Genomic DNA, 19,540 nt, shown 5'->3' on the forward strand with positions numbered 1-19,540 from the left:
CCCCCCCTCGCAATACCGTCAAGCTGGGTGGGGGGAAGGGAAGGGAAAAGACCGCACATCCAGACGCCGAGCCGGGGTGTCCCCCCGTGTCCCCCCTCCCGGGTGCAGGCAGCGAGACCAGAAAGAGAGCGAGGGAGAAAGGAGGAGGAGGAGAGAGAGAGAGAGAGAAAATACCCATCTCACTTGAACTCTGCTTTTTGCCATGGTCTTCGGGGTGCTTGGCTTTTTCTCCTGCCTTGATCTCTTTGAAAGACATCGCTGTTCGGTGCCCGACCGTCTCCTGGCCGCGAAAGGCGAGCTCCTCCGCTCACATTGGGCTGGCTACATTACATGGGTTTTGAAAGCCTCCTGCCTCCTCGCTCGCTCGCTCTTTTTTTTTTTTTTGCGAGCCAACACATATTGTGTGTGTGCTTTCTGCTTGCTTCTCAGGCATCCCACAATTCACCGCTATGGAGCTCGGCTAATGGCTAACCGCCCTCAACCGAATGCACATTCACAGCAGCTGCATCGCGCTGCAAAGCCCCCAGCCCGGCCGCCCGGCCGCGCCTCCCCGCCCCAAATAAAGGGCCATGCATTTTTCCCAGCAGGATGCGGCCCCGCCGTGGCTTTTCCTCCCAGTTAGCGGCGGGGCCAAATCCCCTTGGAATCTGCTGGCTACATTTACCTAAGCGCCAAACTGTTCCTAAACAAGATGGACATAGGTGGGACAAGGCCCCCCCCCACCGCCTTTTTTTTCCCTTTTCTTTTTTGGACGGGGAAGGGGGAGGGCAATAAAAGAAACCCCCTCCCCACAAGACACCCGGCGCTCCAAAAGGCTCGAGCTTTTTCCCCCCTTCCCCTCCCCCTCTCTTTTCTTTTCTTTCTTTCTTTTTCCCTTTTTTCTTTTGCAAGTTACATCCCAGGGAGCTAACCGGGGCAGCGAGCTTGGCAGGGATACTTTTGCAAGAAGCCGCGGCAATGTTTCCACCTCCGATGAATGGGGAGAAGCGGGGGGCGCCCCCGTTTTGTTACAATTTGTCAATTTCGGAGGAGGGAGGAAGGAGAGTAGCAGCTTTGCTTATTAAAGGTCCTGCGCAGCCAATCAGGTCGGACCTTCCATTTTGTTTCAGCGAGAGGCTCCCTTGGATCTCTCCCCCCCTCCTTTCCCTTCCCTTCTCTCTCTTTCGCCTTCCTTTCCTCCCGGGGTCGCCTTGTTGGGGCTTCGTGTTGTTTTAGCTCGACTTGTGCTTTTGGTTTGTAATTTGGCCGTGCTTAGGTAATTGGCTGGTTAAAGGCACCAGGCGGGCGCAGCCAATCAGCGCGCAGCTTCCATTGGGCTTGAGTTATTAGACGCTGATCTAAAAACATCCTTCAGCAGACAGCTAAGGAGAGGCCAACAGATCAGGCAGCCATTTTTCTGCAATGGAATTAAATGGCCAACTGGGTTTTCCTTTGTTCCAAAAGGGGATACTTGATTTGAATGAATCCACAACCATCCATTTCAGGACTTCTCAGTGTCTGTGTTAATGTCTGACAACATTTAGAGGACTAAAAGGAAGAAGGAAGATTTTATAAAAAGATCTGGATTTTTCCCTTTGATTTGGAACCCATCTTTGTCTTGTATATAACTAGGTCATGGCACGCCCTTATGTCAGCAGTAACAATTTTGAGTTACCAAAAAAGTAAATACATATGTATTTTTGGTGTTTGTTTTTGAAAGCTTTTCTTTGCCTGAGCAAATACATCTCTAGATGTAGCTTCCTGTATTAAACACTAAATTCCTGGCCATCTTTTAAGTTAAATCCTTTCGTGCTAACAAGGTAATGTTTTAAATATAGATGTAGGAAACGTGAATTCTTGCAAAAAAAATCATTAGGAAAAGTTTTTTTCCTTTTACATTGTAAGTACCCAATCCATTCTGTCCTTCTTACTAAGTGTAGTTTTTCATGTTAAATGTTACTGGAGTTCTCCTTTAATTTATTTTTCCAGCCTTCATCTGCATGTCATTTTTTGTCTTGTTTATCTAAACCAATTGCTTCTGAGATACTTTTTAAGAATAAAAAATATTTAGCTAGAGATGCTTAAAATGTTTACATACAGTAACTATTAACCAGGTGTATTCACACTAACATGTAGCGATTTATGTTTGAGATCATGTTAAAAATGTGAGTGGGAGAGGGGAAGGAAAGACATGCAGCGTCCTTATGTGCAGAGTAAATCTGTCAGAGGAATTTACCGATTGAAGTCCGGAGTCTTTTTAAAAAGTTAACTATATGTTATTAGTCGAAATAAGTAAATGTATTAACTTATTTTTAATCAAAAGCCATACAAAAATCTGAACGAGATCGAATAACTTGCAAGGTTATAAAATAGAAGTGATGATACAGAACTTAACGTATACAGTATTTAGAAATTTATTTATCCCCCCCTCCCCCCAAAAAATCCCAACCCCAGACTCCCACAACTTCACCTTCAGAACTGCATTCAACTATGGTGTGCGGGTAAGTAAAGCCTTTTGCCCTTGCAGTGAAACAGAGCAGGCCTATGCAGCAAATGTTTTCGTCCAAGGCGGATATCCGAGTTACTTTCGGAGGGGGGGAAAGGTAGCTAACGTTCTTGTTTGAAAGTACATATTCAGAATCTATTTTTTATATCTATTTCCAAAAGCTACTTCCTTTCTTTAGCCTCCTGTAACAAAGTGCTTTGCTTGGCTGCATCCTTGTTGATTTCAAGAGCTTCTCTCTGCAAATCCATAATGGCATTACAGATATGCTAAACTGTTCCCCTAAAGTCAATCTGCAGGCAGAGGTGGGATTTTTTTTAAGGCAAACCAACAAATAAACGCAAGTGGTAGAGAACTAGTTTGAAGTCTTTCTCCCTCTAGTTACTGCAGGCTTTTTTTCCTTTTCATTTTACAACAGAGGCGTTTCGGGGACAACAGCAATTTGAGCAGTAAAGGGAGACCCTGGTTTGCTAATATGTACTGTAAAGGAGTTTTCTTTTATCTTGAGAGGCTCCTGGTTTGAAAAACAAAATCCAAAATGGAGGTTTCTTTTTCCCTGCACAAGAAGAGTCGCTTGGCAGCCTTGTACTGTTTTTGTTGGGAAAGCTTGTGACGCGCTTGCTATTTCACAGCAGCAGATTTTTTCCAGAGCTACAGCTACAACAAAACTTCCAGCTGGCTTTGATAGAGAGATTTAATTTGCAGAAATAGCCACTGCCTCTTGCACCCAAGTCACCCCCTGGCTTTGGTGCCGTGAAAAGAGGCTCGTTTTCAAGGCAGCCTTCGCTGTTCCTGCTCCATATTGAGGGCGAGCAAGCCGGGTTTCGTAATGGCGGCTGTCTTCTCTCTGCTGCGGCTGTTGCTTTTGGGGCAGCACCAACGCTTGATTTCGTCAAGGCTGTTTTTATCGGGCAATGCAGGACAGAGCCCTTTCTCTCTCCTCTCTCCCCCCCCCCCCATTTTAAAAACGTGTGTGAGGTTTGTAAAATGTAAAGCAGGAGTGAGAGGGTCGGTTTTCTTCTGTCTGCTTTCCCCCCCTTGTTAATACTGGTGGGGGTGGGGAAGAGAGAGAGAGAGGACGGTTGCCATTTCGTGCAAGTGCTTTTGCAGCAGCAAGAAGAAACGTAGGAGCGAGCGCGAGGCTGCGTGTAAGAGGAGATCCTGGCGCGGCTCCAGCTCCTGCCTGCTGCTCTGCTCGGCACTCCCGGGGGTGGGGGAGGGAGGGAGGGGGAAGACGGCGGGGGGGGGGGAGGGGAGGCCAGGGGCAGGCGAGCAGCCCGGCTCTTAAAGACACAGGGCGCTCCTGTGGTTTAGCAGAAGACAAAGGCGGCCTTGGTCCTTTGTGTCTAGAAACCTGAAAACGGGCTTTCCCCTCCTCTTTTGCATGCGAATAATGAAGACTATGGTGGGCAGGCAGCTGCTGCATAACCCAAGCAGCTCGATAAAGGCTTTAAATCAGTTGGTAAATGCAAAGAGCGGCTTTCTGCAGTGCAGTGAGACTGTTTTCTCAGGCATGGCGTTGATGGCTGGATTAGTGGCTGGAGAAGCCGTCCTGGGACTGATCTCTTGAACAGGTCTCTAACTCCTTACCACGTGTCTCAAAACAGGTCTCCCGGCATTGCTAATCTTTTTTCTTTTCCTCGCCCCCCCCCCCCATGAACCCTAGAAAGGGTGAGCTCGACGATGATCGAGGAGGAGGAGCTGACAAGGGAATGCGTGGTCTGTTGTCAAACGAGAGTGGGCTTTCTGATGGCATCTCTCTGCTTGTTTACAATAGGTAGGGTTTGCCAGGCATATTTCCGTTTAAATGGCTTTGCTTTGCTTAAAGGATTTTCCTTAACACTGCAGCACCACCACCCCCTCCAAACAGAGTGGGGTTGGGTGTTGCTTTTTTCAGACAGCCAGTTTTGGAGGCTCTCCTTGAAGAAATGAGCCGACAGCCCTGACAGGAGATACTGAGGACGTTAGGTTGCTAGTAGTTTCCTTGCTGCATTGTTACTCGAAATTTTAAGGAAACAATCTGGCAAAGCCTTGAGTTCCTTTCTGGGAAACTTTAGTGCAGCATTATTAAAAAGGCTAACCAAAAAATTACAGCTCTTTTTTAAAGATGTATTATCTGGATGCCTTGATTTAAGGGGTGGATGTCTTCTACTTTTAGTGGAAATATATAAAGGTGAAATCCCAATTTGTGACATTCCTCTTCCCCACCATAGCAATAACCCATAATAGGTGGTTAAAATATTTGGCTTATTATAAGAGTCTCCTGTTTGCTGGCTTATTGTAAAATATTCAGCAGCAGGAGGCGGGTGTTGTCTTTTCAGTCTCTGTGGAGAGTGAAGACATTCCATTCCACCACCGTGTACCAAGATTTACTCCAGCAGTAAAACCTGTTTTTCAGGAACAAATTGGAGGAGCGGACTGCCTTTTAAACACTGAACAATGTCATGCTTCTGGTCTTTGTGGGAGGAAAGAGCATAAAGAGATTGCCTAAGTGAAGTGCCTTGCCATTTGCTGGCAGACTAGGGAAACAATCCTAAGTATCCCTCCTATGAAGTAAATGCTACTGATTTGTGATACTACTTCAGAGTAAACACACTTGCATATGTGTTCTTTGTTCTTTTAAGGTGATGTTGGGAAATGGCTTTTTGTGTGTGTTCTGAACTAAATACGTCAACTCTGTTGAATTGCAAGCTACTTGATTACAAATAAGTATTGGAATACAGACTTGGTGAATGTGTGTACTTCCTAAGACATCTTAAACTCCCTGGCTACTTACATTTTCCTCTCAGTAGGTGACTTAAGTGAAAAATGTCCTTATATATACCTTGTTAAATAGATGATGTGGCAACAGGAGTAAGGTTAAGTCTGCCAACTGTGGGCGTCTGTTTCCCTGAGATTCCTGCTGCAATTGTGTTCTACAATTGAAGTGGTTGGCTTCTTAAATGCCTTTCAAATGAGTACAAAGGAGGCACAAGCGGTTGCTAGAGAGATCAGGCTTGCTCTCGACATCCTTCCCAAAGCCAAATCCTGTGTGCACATCCCGCCTCCTTTCCCCATTACCATTACAGTCAATATAATGTAGGTCACCATGCATATCCTCCTTGTGTTTCTGGCCAGGAGAATCTTTTTCCTTTACTTGCTGGATTTGCATCCCTTTTGAAGGATACGGAACATTATCTACTGTACTTTTGAAATTTTGTATGACTTAATGTACATGCTCGGTAATCCTTATTACAGCCCTATACAGGTAGGCTAGTATTATACCCATATTGTAGATGTTGGGGCCTAGGTTGAGAGATAGTGGGTTGTACACGGCCGTGGTGACTTCAAGACTGAGCTTAGACATGAACTGTGGATTTCCTAGCTTGCAGTGAACCACTGTGCTACACAGACTTGTGCTACAGGCTTGTATCCTGTTTTGCTCAAACATAGACCCATTTAAGTTAATGGACATGACTTAGGTCCATTAATTTCAATAGGTCTATGTGTAGGACTATCATTGGCTGCAACCCATTGTGTTTGGACTTCCCTATAGATTTGCTTCAAATAGGAACCAGTGAACTGCTGAAAATCTTTTGTTTTGTCATAGCTTCAGGTGGAGGAAGCTATATAATTTGTTTTGTCTCTTGGTATATTCTCACTGTGGCAAATGATCCTCAGATTATGAAAATGGATTTTTGGGGCTAGCTCCATATATTTAGCCCGATAGTTTGTTTCTTGGCATATTTTAAAGAAACAATGCATAACCAAATGGAATGCTTGAATTGCTTTGAATATCTTGCAGCTTTTGGCGGGAATCTTAAGGAGGAAACTTGCTGATTTGACAGAATGTTAAAAAGCATTAGTGCTCCTCTTGTCCCTGGATTACAGTAATTTAACCCTTTAATGTGGCTGGCTATTTGCCTGTAGCAGATAGTTCAAAATATCGTTTCACTTCGTTCAAATTTTAAATTCAGCTTTCTGTTATGCAAAAATTGCAAACAAAAGCCACTCCCTCACTGCTTTAAATTAAACATTTCAGTCTATGTTTGTAGAACATCTAGCGCTATCCGACTAACTTAAGATAACTAACTTCTTCCCCATCCTTGCCTTCTCTTCCTGGGTTGAAAACATGCAGTGGTTTTCTTTTTATGAACTGTAATCATGCTTGCTCTGAAAAACAAAATACTTTAAGCTGCAGGTAAAAACTCCTGAGCTTCTCAAATTCAGTCTGGACCTTGACTAATTGGAATTTTGAATTGAAGGTTGGTATAGAAATGTGTTAAAATAATACTTGAATGCTGTTGGGTTAACAATAGTTTTGGGAGTCCTGTCTTCTCACTCCTACATTTGTTAATCTGAAGATTTAAAAGAGACATTGTTTTCTTAAATCTTTACATTTTCTGAGTCATTAAAATGTTACAAGCTGGGTCTAGATTAAAGTTTCAAGAATTATTTGCTCTTGAGATCATGAATTTCTGAAGGTAAAGGAGATCACAATTTTTCCTCTTACGGTATTTTTCTGTGAGCATACCCATCACCACACTGCTAATTTTCCAGTGAGAAGGACTGAGATACATTCCTTGTATTTGTTCTATATGTGAAAAGGGCCTTTTCTAAATTACTTTTAAATAATGACTACCATTGTGTAAAATGCTGGGTTTTGTTTTTGCCCTTGCAATAACATGCAAGGAGGAGATCTGAGACTGTAAGGCTGCAGTAAATTCATGTGGGTTTTGATTGCCTGTATTCAGCTCACGAAATATTGTTTAGTGCTTTGTGCCCATACTCAATGGCTTAATGGTCAGTTTTTCAGAAGACCAAGTGATTTGCAAATGAGCTTCTTGTGAGGAAAGGGAAAGCTGTCAGTTCAGCTGGGATGGTTTTCTTATATGGGAGATGGCTTAGAATTGGGAAAAGGACCCAGGATACAAGATAGTTACAGAAACCTGGAGCTCATAAGGACCAGGACTATTGTAATGTTTTCTTCATAAGGCTGCACTTGAATATAATTTGGAAATTTCAAATGATCCAAAATGCAGCAACCATAACTGCATGATAGTGCTCTCTTCATATTGCATTTTGGACCACTTGAAGTTTCCAAATCACTAAAGTAGTTCCATCTTGAGGTTACTAGAGTGGAATACAGTGTCCAAATAATTTCAGCTGGCAAACCAGTCATAGCTGGAAATAGGCACCCCTAGCCTCTGAGGCTAACTAAGTCTCTAGAGTGTTGGGTTAAGAAACATCTCCAAAATAGTAATCTGCTCCTTCTTGGGAGTGCAACTCTGTCCAAAACAGGCTGTCTCCCCACAACCCAGACTTCAGAACTTGCAAACTCCTATCTTGGCCCAATTTGAGGTACTCAGTTGGTGTCTAAAGCTCTAAAATATTTGAGCCCCAAATATCTGAAAGACTGTCTCCATTCCTACTGATGTTCTTTGGTGTTAAGATCTGCGGAGTAGCCTCTCCTGGTAGTTCTAGCACCTCCAGAAGTGGTGGCCCAGAAGAGGCTTTCTCTGTGGTAGCCCCTAAATTGTGAAATTCTCCACAGTGGTAGTTGCACAGTTTTTAGTTTTGTGGGACTTGCCTCTTTTGTTCAATTTATACAGTTCTGTTCCATTTGGAATGGTTTTACGCTTTATCATTGTAATGGTTTAGCTGTTTTTATCATTGTGCATTTCTATTATTGTAATCCACCCTGGGAACTTATTGTGAAGGGCAGGTAAGAAATCTTAAGTAAAATATGGGAGAAGGCTTTCCATCACATAATTGGGGCCCAGATCATTGTGTGTCGATGTCAACAACTTAAATTGGGCTCGACAGTCAACTGGCAACCATTGCAGAAGACTGGCTGGTATGATGTGTGTCTGACCAGAAACATCCACTGGCAGTCTCATTGCTGTGTTCTGCACTAGTTGCAGCTTCTGAACAGTCCTTAAGGGCAGCCCTGTAGCATAGGTAGGCAAACTAAGGCCCGGGGGCCAGATCTGGCCCAATCACCTTCTAATTCCAGCCCGTGGACGGTCTGGGAATCTTTGTGTTTTTACATGAGTAGAATGTGTCCTTTTATTTAAAATGCATTCCTGGGTTATTTGTGGGGCATAGGAATTCGTTCATTCCCCCCAAAAAATATATCCCAGCCCCTCACAAGGTCTGAGGGACAGTGGACCGGCCCCCTGCTGAAAAAGTTTGCTGACCCCAAATGTATTGCAATAGTTCAGCTTGGAAGTCATCAAAGCATGGATCACTGTGGCCAAGCTATCTCTGTACAGGAAGGGCAAGAGCTGGAAGTAGGTAGTCCTAGCCACCTTGGCCTCAAGTGCCATAAATGGATCAAGGAGTACTCCTAAGTTACACCTCTGTCCCTTCAAGGGGAGTGCAACCTATCCAGAACAGGCTGTCTCCATATTTCCTGGATTTGAGAACCTGCAACACATGGTATCTCTATCTGCAGTCCATTACCAGCTCCACCCAGTGGTTAAGCATGTGAACAGTTCCTAATTCTGATATAGTGCTAGGTGTCATCAATATGGTGTGGTTGGAATCTTTCACAGCTTTCCTTGGTATGTAGGGCTTTTCCTCTTCAACCAAGGGAATTAGATGACACCTTTCTCCAGATCCACTGACATCCTCCAACAGCTTCATTTAAATGTTAACAAGCTTGAAAGACAAAATTGACCCCTGAGGGACCTCACAGGCTTAACTCCAAGGCACTAAAGAATAGTCTCTTGTGGCTATGCTCTCTTGGGAGAAGAATACTGTGGCACAGCGCTCCTGATTCCCAAAGCTGTTCCAGGAGGATACCATGGTCAACAGTATCAAAAGCTGCTGAGAGGTTAAAGAGAACTAACAAGCTTGTGCTCCCTCTGTCCCTTTCACTTATAGGTCACTGACCAAGGCATTTTCAGTGCCATATCCTGCTGTGAAGCTGGATTGAAATATGTCTAGATTATTTGTTTCCTTTGAACATATTTACAGTTGGGCTGCCACCAGCCTCTTCAGCATCTTGCCCAAAAAGGCCATTGTTGCTATGGGCACTAGTTGTTCAATAATTCTGGGTTCAGGGTGGTCCTCTTGAGTGGGGAATACACCACTACTTTCTTTTCTTTCTTTTTTTGCAAATGCTTTTTATTAACTTATTATTATAGCACATACACACAACACTTAGAAAACAAACTGCAAAAGAAAACACCACATAAATGATAAGCATATATCCATAAATCCACAAGTTTCTGCACACAGACTTGTGTTATCCAATCTTTAGTTCTTATTCCATTCTAATAGACTTCCTTCCTCCTCAACGTGGGTCTGATTTAAACTTGATAAACTGTTTCTTTCTCATTTCATCTTTTCTACCCTTCTCCATATATCGTATTTGTAAACCATATTTTGTTTTGCAAAAATTATTCAAAGCAAGTCCAGGTTTTAATTTGAGGGCACTGTTTTTTTAAATAATCTCTGTACTTTCCCCACTTTTGAAATTTTTGTTTAGACTGTCCCCTAATTGCATTTGTCATTTTTGCCAATTAAAAGGTAACAAATACTCTCTCTTGCCACTCTTTTTTGTTGGTCCTATTTCACCTTTCCAGTTTTTTGCAATTAGTATTCTTGCTGCAGATGTTGCATAAAGAAATACTCTCTTATTTTCATTTGCGATGTCTAAATCTACTATGCTCAATAGAAATGCTTCTGTTGGTGGTTTGTTTGTTTTTTTAGCAAAAGTTTGTTTAAATGTTTTTTTCAACTCCTCATATACCGTTTCCCAGAAACTCTTCATTTTGTTACAGGTCCTCCACATATAAAGTAGCGTCCCCTCTGACTGATTACACCTCTAATACATTTTAGATTTTGTTTTATAGATTTTGGATATTTTGGTAGGTGTTATATACCACCTATAAACCACCACTTTCTTTAGGGCCAACAGCATCTCCCCCTTTCCCACAATGAGGCGTTCACCACTCCCTGAACCCACCCAGCCACATCCCTTTGAGTCTTTTTTTATAAACTATAGTGGGCAAGAATCAAGAGGAAATATGGCTGTTCACATCCTTGGACTGTAAGAACTGAAACTGATCCAAAGTAACCTGACTGGACACTTCCTCAAGGCTAGTTCTAACTGTCACATCCAGTTCCATGCTAATTTGAGCAATTTTATCCACAAAATGTGGTGTACATTTTTCACTGCAGACCACCACCTCCTTTGGACAGAAGATACTAGTCAATTCACCAGTCAGAAAAGCTCTGCTGGACTTAAGGTAAATCTTCTGTACAACCACATCGTAAGCAAAATAATGTGCCCAATCACATTCATACATGGATTTATTTACATCACTTGTGCACCAGCTATTGACCTAGATGCCACCATATCGGCACAACATTGGATGGACTACTACGCAGAACTATTTGGAGAGCAGACAGGGCAACCAACGGCTGCTGATGTGACCATTGATTGGTCAAAACTACTGGAATGGCAAGTAGTATTCCCTGCAGAAATAAAATCTCTCATAGAAGCCTGAAATTAAATAAAAGGCCAGGTGAGGATATGATGCCGCCGGAGCTCTTTAAGGCACATATGGACTGGTGGCAACCCATCTTGGCTAGGCTTTTCACACACATAAATAATACAGCCCAAATTCCAGCAGGCTGGAAACTGAGTGCTAGAAATTGTGCCAATTCACAGGAAAGGGGATAAAAACTCCCCCCCCTCCCCCATTACTGTCCTATTAGTTTACTGGATGTTCCCTCCAAACTCTTATGCTAAACATCTGCTTATCAGCTATTGATCTTCCTGCTTCACTGCCCATAGTTCACTGGAATACAAGGAAGCCCTATAGGCTCTGCAGTTGGCAAGGACACTCAGCAATTTTATTGATGAATCTGACCAAAGCAATACCAGTGTTAATATGAGTGCCATGTCAACCAGAAAATCCCCATGAGTATTCAACTATCCTTCAGATTCTGTAAGTTTGGGGGTGTCATTCACCCAGCATCACAGTGGGGAGAGGGGAGTGGACAAGTGCTGCAACATGTATTTGAAGGGACAAAGCTATGTGAATACTAGATCCCTGTTTGTCTACCTAAGACTTAATAATGATCCCAGGTTGGCCTACTTATCCACAATCAAATCATGGATAGTTGCTGGCTTATACTGTACAGACCTGGCATATGGTAACACCCAACACCAGACTAGGATGGCTGGCATGCATCTAGCTGCATAGCAGATCCTAAAGAGGAATAGCTGATACTACTACTACTACTACTACTAATAATAATAATAATAATAATACCCCACCCATCTGACTGGGTTGCACAAGCCACACTGGGCAGCCTTAATATATTCTATTCCTTCCTGGGACCATACACAACTGCCTATACAATCACCATACATACCTCCAAGCAAAGTGTTACAGTGTAAGCAACACTAAATATGTCAGTAAATGCAAACAAGATTGATTGGAAGCCAGTGATCATGATGCTAGGCCTTCCTAGGCTTCCTTCATGCATCTGGTTAGCCACTGTGAGAAGGAGGTAGATCTTATTCTGGTACAGAAGACCACCTGTTCTTATGAGTTGCAAATAGGGCTGAGATTACACAGTGCCTTACAAGGGAGGGCCTAGTGCCTTACAAGGGAACTCTTACTAGTATAGCTTTTATCACTGTAGCACAGTAGCTTGACAACAAAAACTTGGGGGTGGAAGGAGCTGAATTTTACATCATTCTGCTCAAAAATTATGTAAATGTTTAGATTTTGACTCTTTGTCTGCTTTCAATCATCTTTTTAGTTTGCACTACATTTTCTGAAATAAGTGGAGAATACAGTCACCATTTGGGCCACCCTACCCTTGGATAATTACTTGCTTCTTTGTGAGCAAGTCCTCCCTTCCCTTTTAAAATCAGTGTTAGGAAACTTCTTTGCATAAACACCTGTGTATTTGTAGGTTGGAAAAACCTGTGTAAGACTGAAAATACTGAGTGGTAAAATCACACACTTGCTTCAGAATGCCTGCTTTAGAAGAATGTCATCTTGTGACATGTAAGCAATAAATGAGGAAGTAGTGTGATCCATATTGCTTAATGTAACACAGGAAACTTGGGGCCCTGCTCTTACATGCTTTATGATAGAGGCCACAGCTCATTTCCTGTGTGCTCTATTAGCACTGCCCTGAAACAAATGTTTCTCATGTTGTTTAGTTCTCATTGGAAGGAGCATATTATAATACCTGTATGTATTAATACTATGATTTTAGGGCCTGACTAAATATCTTAATTGTTAGGACCATTTCTTCTACTATTGGAAGCTGATTCTAATAGTGACCCAACTTTGTATATCCAATAGAAAAGATGTGGGAAATTCAGCTGAAGGGACCAGCTGGTATGGAAGAAGAAAAATCATACTACTTGTACTATTGGTATGATTTGCGCAACATTTGAATTTTCCTAATATGGGTTAATGATTGAATGGTGTTACTTTAACGGAATGGAAGCCAGTGAGACATGATACAGGCAGCCCCCATTTACACACATTCAGTATGTGTGCAACCGTGTATTAGGGCTGAGTGATATATCAATATATTGTCCAAAACTGGTTTGAAATCCATATGATACCCGTTTCATAATTTTTGACCTGGCAGTATATTGCAAATCATGATGTGTGTGTGTGATACAAAATTCACAATGTGGGGAAAACTTTGAAGCCAGCCAATGCTTCTCTTGATTCCTGCAGCCCCTGTTAACTCTTGCCAGCTCAGCTCTCCCCTGCCTCATGAAGGGGGCAGTGAATCACAAGAGCAGGTACCTGCAAAAATCATGATGCATAAAAAACAGTGAAGCCAGCCAATGCCTCTACATAACTCCATCCTTATTTCAGGCATTGTGATATATATTGTGATGTTCAGCTGGTGATATATTGCAGTGTTGAAGACCAGATATCACCCAGCCCTACCATGCATCACACCGAACCTAGAACTGATCCAGATATGTCATAAAGACAGATGTTTGCAGGCATTTTCAATTGGTTTCAATTATGTGTGATTTCATTGACACGTGTGGTGCCTTGGAACACAACCTCCGTGTAAGCCGGGTGCTGCCTATCCTGACTCTGAATGAAAATAGTTGTAGCAACATAACCAAATGGGATTTCTACAGCTTCTTGTATTCTTCCCCCATTTTTCTAATAAAAATATTTTACTCTTGAATTGCCTCATAGACTTTGTTAAAATTGACTCTATGGGTCTCAAGTGGTATTAAATTTGGTGCCTTTCCACTAACCCTATGGAGATGGTGAAAAGGACTAGACTTTCAGCAGTGGACTCACGGCTGTCCTAAAGCTGCAAAGTTGGAAGAACAGGATGGAACAAAATCACATAAAAACTAGTCTCTCGTGAACTATTATTTAGAATAGACCTGATGGCTGTGTCACTTATCTCCTTCATACATGTACAGTATAATGAACCTCCAATATATTTTGGTTACATGTAACACAACAGTGGAGCAATGCAAGTTGAATAACTAGAGTTTAGCTTTAGAGTTTGTTTTGTTTTTTTACAAACCAGAAGGCCTTATGTACTTACGCTGCCTGTAAGTCGACTTGTGCCAAAATGTCCTGTTGCGAGAGTACTGTAAGAGTAAAGGAGGGATGAGGGTTATAAATATATTGTTATTGAAGGCTAGGTTTCTATTAGTTCTCATGATTATATGTGCAATATCATAATTTGTATCATAATTTGTGAATTTATTCTAGATTGACACTAAGGGAAGTCCCTCCCCCTCTATTTTGAATGAGATCTGGATTATATTGATGGGTTTTATTTATTATGAAGAGCAAATAAAACATTTAAACTTTTATTTTGCCGGTTTTGAAGACAAGTATTTTCCTCTGAAACCAACTACTACATACTACATAGATAGTACCTGTAGGATTCTAGCCCCTATGCAAAACTCAAAATTGGAGCACTTTAGGTTTTGTAACTAAAAGCCTATCTATAAAAATAGATTTGGGGGCTCTAAATTCCAATTCTAAGAACTTGTTGTTTCAAAAATCCAACATTATAGCTTCATGCTTTAGGAGTTGAAAAAACAATGACCAAATATTTTAAGGCAGATATTAGGAATCTTGCATTTCTTTATTTCATACCTAAGTACAAAAAATATTTCTGAAGGTTGCATCTGTGCAGGCTGATGTCTGTTTGTTCTGGAAGTGATGCCACTGAGTTCACACTTAAGTGTACACATGACTGTAACCTCCTGAGTATTTTAAAATATCAGTCCTTTAAAAAAATGCTTCTCAAAAACAAGGGTAAGTGAACATCATGAATTTGGTCTCCATATTACCAATATTGAATAAAAAGTGCAGCAGATTCACCAGCTGAAGTTTGCAAATTATAAGGAATTATAGGTCAGCTGCTATAATGGTGATGGGCTGTATTGGCTGAGGACCCAACATGAGTAAATGGCTGAATGCCCTACTAGCACCACAACACTTTGCATGTAATGTGATACAGATCAAAGTGTTTAACTAGGACTGGGAGACCTGAGTTCAAACCCAGTCACTCTGCCTAAGCTTTCATACAGGGTTATGAGGATCAAAGGGGTGGTAGGCTCTGTCTTACACTTTTTCTCCCAGGGTCTTAAAAGTGTAACACAGAGCCTACCACCTCTTTTATCCTCATAACCTGGTGTGGAAGCTTAGACTGAGAGTGACTTGGCGGATATCACGTACTGAGCACAGATGCACTGAGATTTGAACTCGGGTCTCCCGGTCCTAGCTGAATACTTTCATTCATTTCTACATGCTGTCTGCAAAGTGAATGGTGGTTCTGGTAGGAAAATGGGCCCTTTACTTATCTTGGGTCCTCAGCAAATTGCAGCCCACCACCACTATAGCATTTGACCCTCTTTAGTTTATAAGAAATGAATGATACATGATACTGTACTGGAAAAAATTGCTTATGCCTAAGCTAAACTAAATATTTCTCTATAAAAACTCCAATTGGTGAGGCAAAAAAGGAGAGAAGTGTTACTCATTTTACTTTCTATCTCTTTACTGTTACTGGAATCCAAATGGCATACTTATGTGTGCCAAATAGATTTTTGACAAATACTATAAGCTAGTTTTGGAACCCCCTGCCCCCCAGCAAAAAAATCAACTGATTTGCATGCTGCTTGTGGAGCAGTTCTTCAAGAAAAACAGGTCTAAAGCCCCATTGGAAAAGTACATAGTACTTTGGATTCTGGCCCTTTGCTCTTTCTGGACAATTAACATGCTCCTTTGCCCAGGTACTACCTTTTTTTTGTATTGATTTACCTGTCAAAATAGACTACAGCTACCTGTATATGAGTTTGGGTGTTTTTGTTCAGATCTAGAAGGCCATCTAGTGGCACAATCAAGCAGAGAGAAGTATAAATTATATACTAGAAAACCATGCAAGTCTAAACTTTTAAAATGAGAGATAAAATGTCAGGGTTTTAAAGAATGGCAGATTGCATGTAGAAGCGGAACATGCAAACCCCTAATGTTTTATCTGTTAAGGAGAGAAGTGCTGCGTTATTTCATATTAGGCAGGATTTTATTAGTAATAGGCTGGGCTTTTTTTCCAGCCAAAACTCACTGGAACTCAGTTCTGGCACCTCTCAGGTGGGCATCATTGCCATTGTAAGAGAACAAGGGAGGTGTTCACGGTGAGTTCTGGCACCTCTTTTTCTAGAAAAATAGCACTGGAGTAATTAAATCTTTTTGAATGTGTGTGTAGGTATACGACCTGATATGCATACAGTTGCAATTGAAGTTATTCAACCTCATTGCAAATTTGGTTTATTATCAAAATTTACAGACTTTCAGCTGTTTGCAATGAGCAAATCAAAAAGCAATTTGAAATAGCTCAACACAATGGACGCTTCAAATGGTTTCCCCAAATTAAGCTAAATTGCAACTTTACACTGATTTATCCAGTCTCACTATTATTCAGCCCCTTCATGACAAGCATCTTTATTACTTAGTAGAGCAGCCTTTTGCTGCTGCAAACGAGATGCATAGCAGACAGCAGCTTCTGGCAGCGCTCATGAGGTGTCTGAGCCCGTTCCTCATGAGCATTGGCCTCCAGTTCAGTAATATTCTTGGGTTTGCGTGCTGCGGCTGCCTTCCTCAAATCTCGCCAGACATTTACTATGGGGTTCAAGTCAGGTGACTGTAATGGCCACTGTAGAACCTTCCAGGACTTCTTCTGCAACCAAGCCTTGGTGGAATATGAGGTATGCTTGGGATCATTGTCCTGTTGGAAGGTCCACTGATGCCCAAACTTCAACTTTCTCACAGACAGCATGATGCTTCCTCCTAGGATTTCCTGAAACTTCAATGAATCTATCCTGCCTTCCACATACTGCCAAGTTTTCAGTGCCAGAGGATGCAAAGTAGCCCTAGAGCATCACCAAGAGGATCACCATGCTTCATTGTAGGCAATGTTCTTTTCAACAAATGCTTCATTCTTCCTCAACATAGGGCTGATCCATGGGGCCGAAAAGTTCCCATTTTGTTTCATCGCTTCACAGAACAGAGCCTCAAAACTACTGTGGCTTATTTATATGATTTTGAGCATATTGGAACCAACTTTTCTTGTGCTTTTGGGTCAGCAATTTCTGGCTTCTGGTCAGACACAATTTTTGGCACCATGAAAGCAAGTCCCCGTGGTGTGCAGGTTTAGTGCAGCGCGCGGGGACTCGCTGAGTGGGCAGCTTGGTTTCGGGGCAGCTCATGGGCCGGTTAAATGACTCCCATGGGCCGCTTGTGGCCCATGGGCCTTAGGTTGCCTACCCCTGGTCTATATGAACATGGAGTGCCTTCAATATCTTTTTGTATCCTGCTTCTTGTTTGTGAAGGGTGATGATCTCTTCTCTTACCTTCTTGGACCATTGTCTTTACTTAGCCATATTTCTAGCAGGCAGCCAAATTTGACACTCTGCAAACCCCTAGCCAGCTTGGGTATTTCATATGTTACAGCTCACACACACCTGGTGCAACTAATCAAGCCCTTGATTAGTTGCATCAGGTGTGCTTGAGACATTTATGCTGTTATATTTATGCTGTTGTGAGGGATTCTATTCAGGGGGTTGGATAATAGTGGGAGTGGAGAAGCCACTATAAGTTGCATTTTCAGCTGAATTTGGGGAAACTACTTGAAGCCTCCGTTGTGTTGAGCTATTTCAATTGCTTTTGTTTGATTTGCTCATTGCAAACAGCTGAAAGTCCGTAAATTTTGATAATAAACCAGATTTGCAATTGGGGTTGAAAAATGTCACTTGCAACTGTATAAGCAACACATAAGACTCTGGATTGTGGCTAGAATACCTTGCCGCTTGCATTTACCACCTTTGCTGTTAAATTGTTGTGATTCAGAGAACACATATGTGCTTATTCACAATGTATCTTCATCAGATTGTGACTACAGCATCAAGTTAATAACATGATTAATTCAGCACTTTCAGCACCAGTGATCAAAATGTCAATCTGCTGTCCCCATAAAATGCAGTATCTTATCAGTGGAGTCTGTTCATACATGGAGCTGCCAGTGATGCAGAGTAAATCAAGTACAATACACATATGAAGCCAGGCAGGGCTGGGTTAAGGGACACCTCTGCCCCATCCAGACTGCCTCCAGCACAGCAAACTGGGTGGCTAAAGTGAGTCTTTGCAGCTCAGAATTCACTTAATTCATCTGTTTAAGAAGACTTATTTGATAGATGCCATCCCAGAAGACCCCTTCCCTGGTTTGAGACTTGAAGGGAGGGCATGTTTCTATGGTGCCATCCTATCAACCAATCTTTCTTTAGACAAGTGATTAAATGCGTTCTCAGCAGTTGACTTTCAACAGTTTTCATAAATAGTTATATGAAAAACATAGACTTTTTAAGTTCCTCAATTCACCTGGGGTGCCTTTTTAATAAATTAAGCAGTTTTAAAATCGATAAAAAGGTTGCAGCTCCAATTCTGCCTAATGAGTGATCCTCTAACGCAAAACCTTATTTTTATATTATTAAAATATTTATATCCTAGCTTTCTGCATTAATAGGATCAAAGAAAGTTAACAATAAAGTCAACCTTTAAATACTAAAATGCAAGCAATAACAAAAATTTCAAGAAAGCAAGGGAATGTACACAATTAAATGTGTTCCAATTAGGTCTAAAGCCTGCAGGAACAGGTGAGTTTTGAATGCCTTCATACTGGGTACTAGCCGCCTTGAGTAGGAAAAAACCAACTGCATTCTGGAACTTACCAATTATTATGTGGTTTAATAAAATTAAATTGCCTCAAACACTGCATATATTGCAGAAACAGCATGTTAGAAATTCCTATACTGAGAAATGAGACAACATAAATCTGGGTTTTCAGCAGCGCTAGTTTGGATCACTACTGTTTATGATCCCAACTACCCACCACATAGCTGAATAGGTTCCTAAGTGACCCCCTGTGGAAGTTTGAGTAACTACAGAATGGTTGGTGCTTTGTCAAAGTTATGTTACCTTCTGGTGCTGAAGAAATAAAAAATATATTGACACATTGGTATTTTAATGGTGTGAACAAAAAGTGGCTAACACACATGGAGATTGTAAATGTGCACCATTATTTTTACACTCTGTTGGGTGGTGCAGTTTCATAAGAAGTGTGATTCCTATTACCCCCCCCCCTTCCCACTGCCTATTATTTCAAGAGTAGAAGTCTGGACAGCTTCCAAAGGTAGCTGCCAACCAATGTTTCTGAAATCTGCAATTTGTGTTTTCAGAACTAGGGTCTATTTTTTCTGTAGCCATTACATAATATTTCAGTGTTAACAACTTCCCCTATTTACCGTATTTTTCGCTCTATAACACGCACCCGACCATAACACGCACGTAGTTTTTAGAGGAGGAAAATCCGTAGGCATGCCACCCGTAGGCATTCCCTCCATAACACACACAGACATTTCCCCTTACTTTCTAGGAGAAAAAAAGTGAGTGTTATGGTGCAAAAAATACGGTATATTATTATCTTGAACAGTTAGAGATTCAGAATATTTGGATTTGTGAGGAAGTCTTCCAAAGGGGT

General features: G+C 41.7%; 3 protein-coding genes and 1 long non-coding RNA gene across 13 annotated transcripts in view; 2 read left to right on the forward strand and 2 right to left on the reverse strand.

Moving 5' to 3' along the window:
• LOC310666891 (uncharacterized protein) overlaps positions 1-19,540 on the reverse strand; it is a 160,484-nt gene that overhangs the window by 75,375 nt on the left and 65,569 nt on the right. The gene's annotated exons all lie outside the window — the stretch shown is intronic.
• The window catches only part of SETD1B (SET domain containing 1B, histone lysine methyltransferase), a 68,788-nt gene that overhangs the window by 47,883 nt on the left and 1,365 nt on the right, over positions 1-19,540 (reverse strand). For 2 of the 7 annotated variants that reach the window (XM_083418079.1, XM_083418078.1), the window contains exon 1: positions 184-1,085. In XM_083418079.1, coding sequence (XP_083274205.1) covers positions 184-256 — 73 coding nt within the window. In that variant the 5' untranslated portion in view covers positions 257-1,085. Of the gene's footprint in view, positions 1-174; positions 1,086-14,035; positions 14,836-19,540 lie in introns of those variants that run through there. The other 5 variants (XM_083418077.1, XM_083418076.1, XM_083418080.1 and 2 more) reach the window with 4 other exon arrangements.
• Positions 1,904-19,540, forward strand: part of RHOF (ras homolog family member F, filopodia associated) — a gene marked incomplete at its 5' end in the record, with an annotated part of 31,706 nt that continues 14,069 nt past the window's right edge. For both annotated transcript variants that reach the window (XM_083418420.1, XM_083418419.1), the window contains one exon: positions 1,904-2,480. In XM_083418420.1, coding sequence (XP_083274546.1) covers positions 2,358-2,480 — 123 coding nt within the window. The remainder of the gene's footprint in view (positions 2,481-19,540) is intronic.
• Positions 3,739-13,660, forward strand: LOC310666909. Its single transcript, XR_014506092.1, has 2 exons — positions 3,739-4,259; positions 6,267-13,660. It is a non-coding gene; the product is annotated as an uncharacterized lncRNA (long non-coding RNA).

The sequence above is a fragment of the Podarcis tiliguerta genome, assembly GCF_965153285.1.
Source record: "Podarcis tiliguerta genome assembly, chromosome: 16".
NCBI classification, from domain to species: Eukaryota; Metazoa; Chordata; class Lepidosauria; order Squamata; family Lacertidae; genus Podarcis; species Podarcis tiliguerta.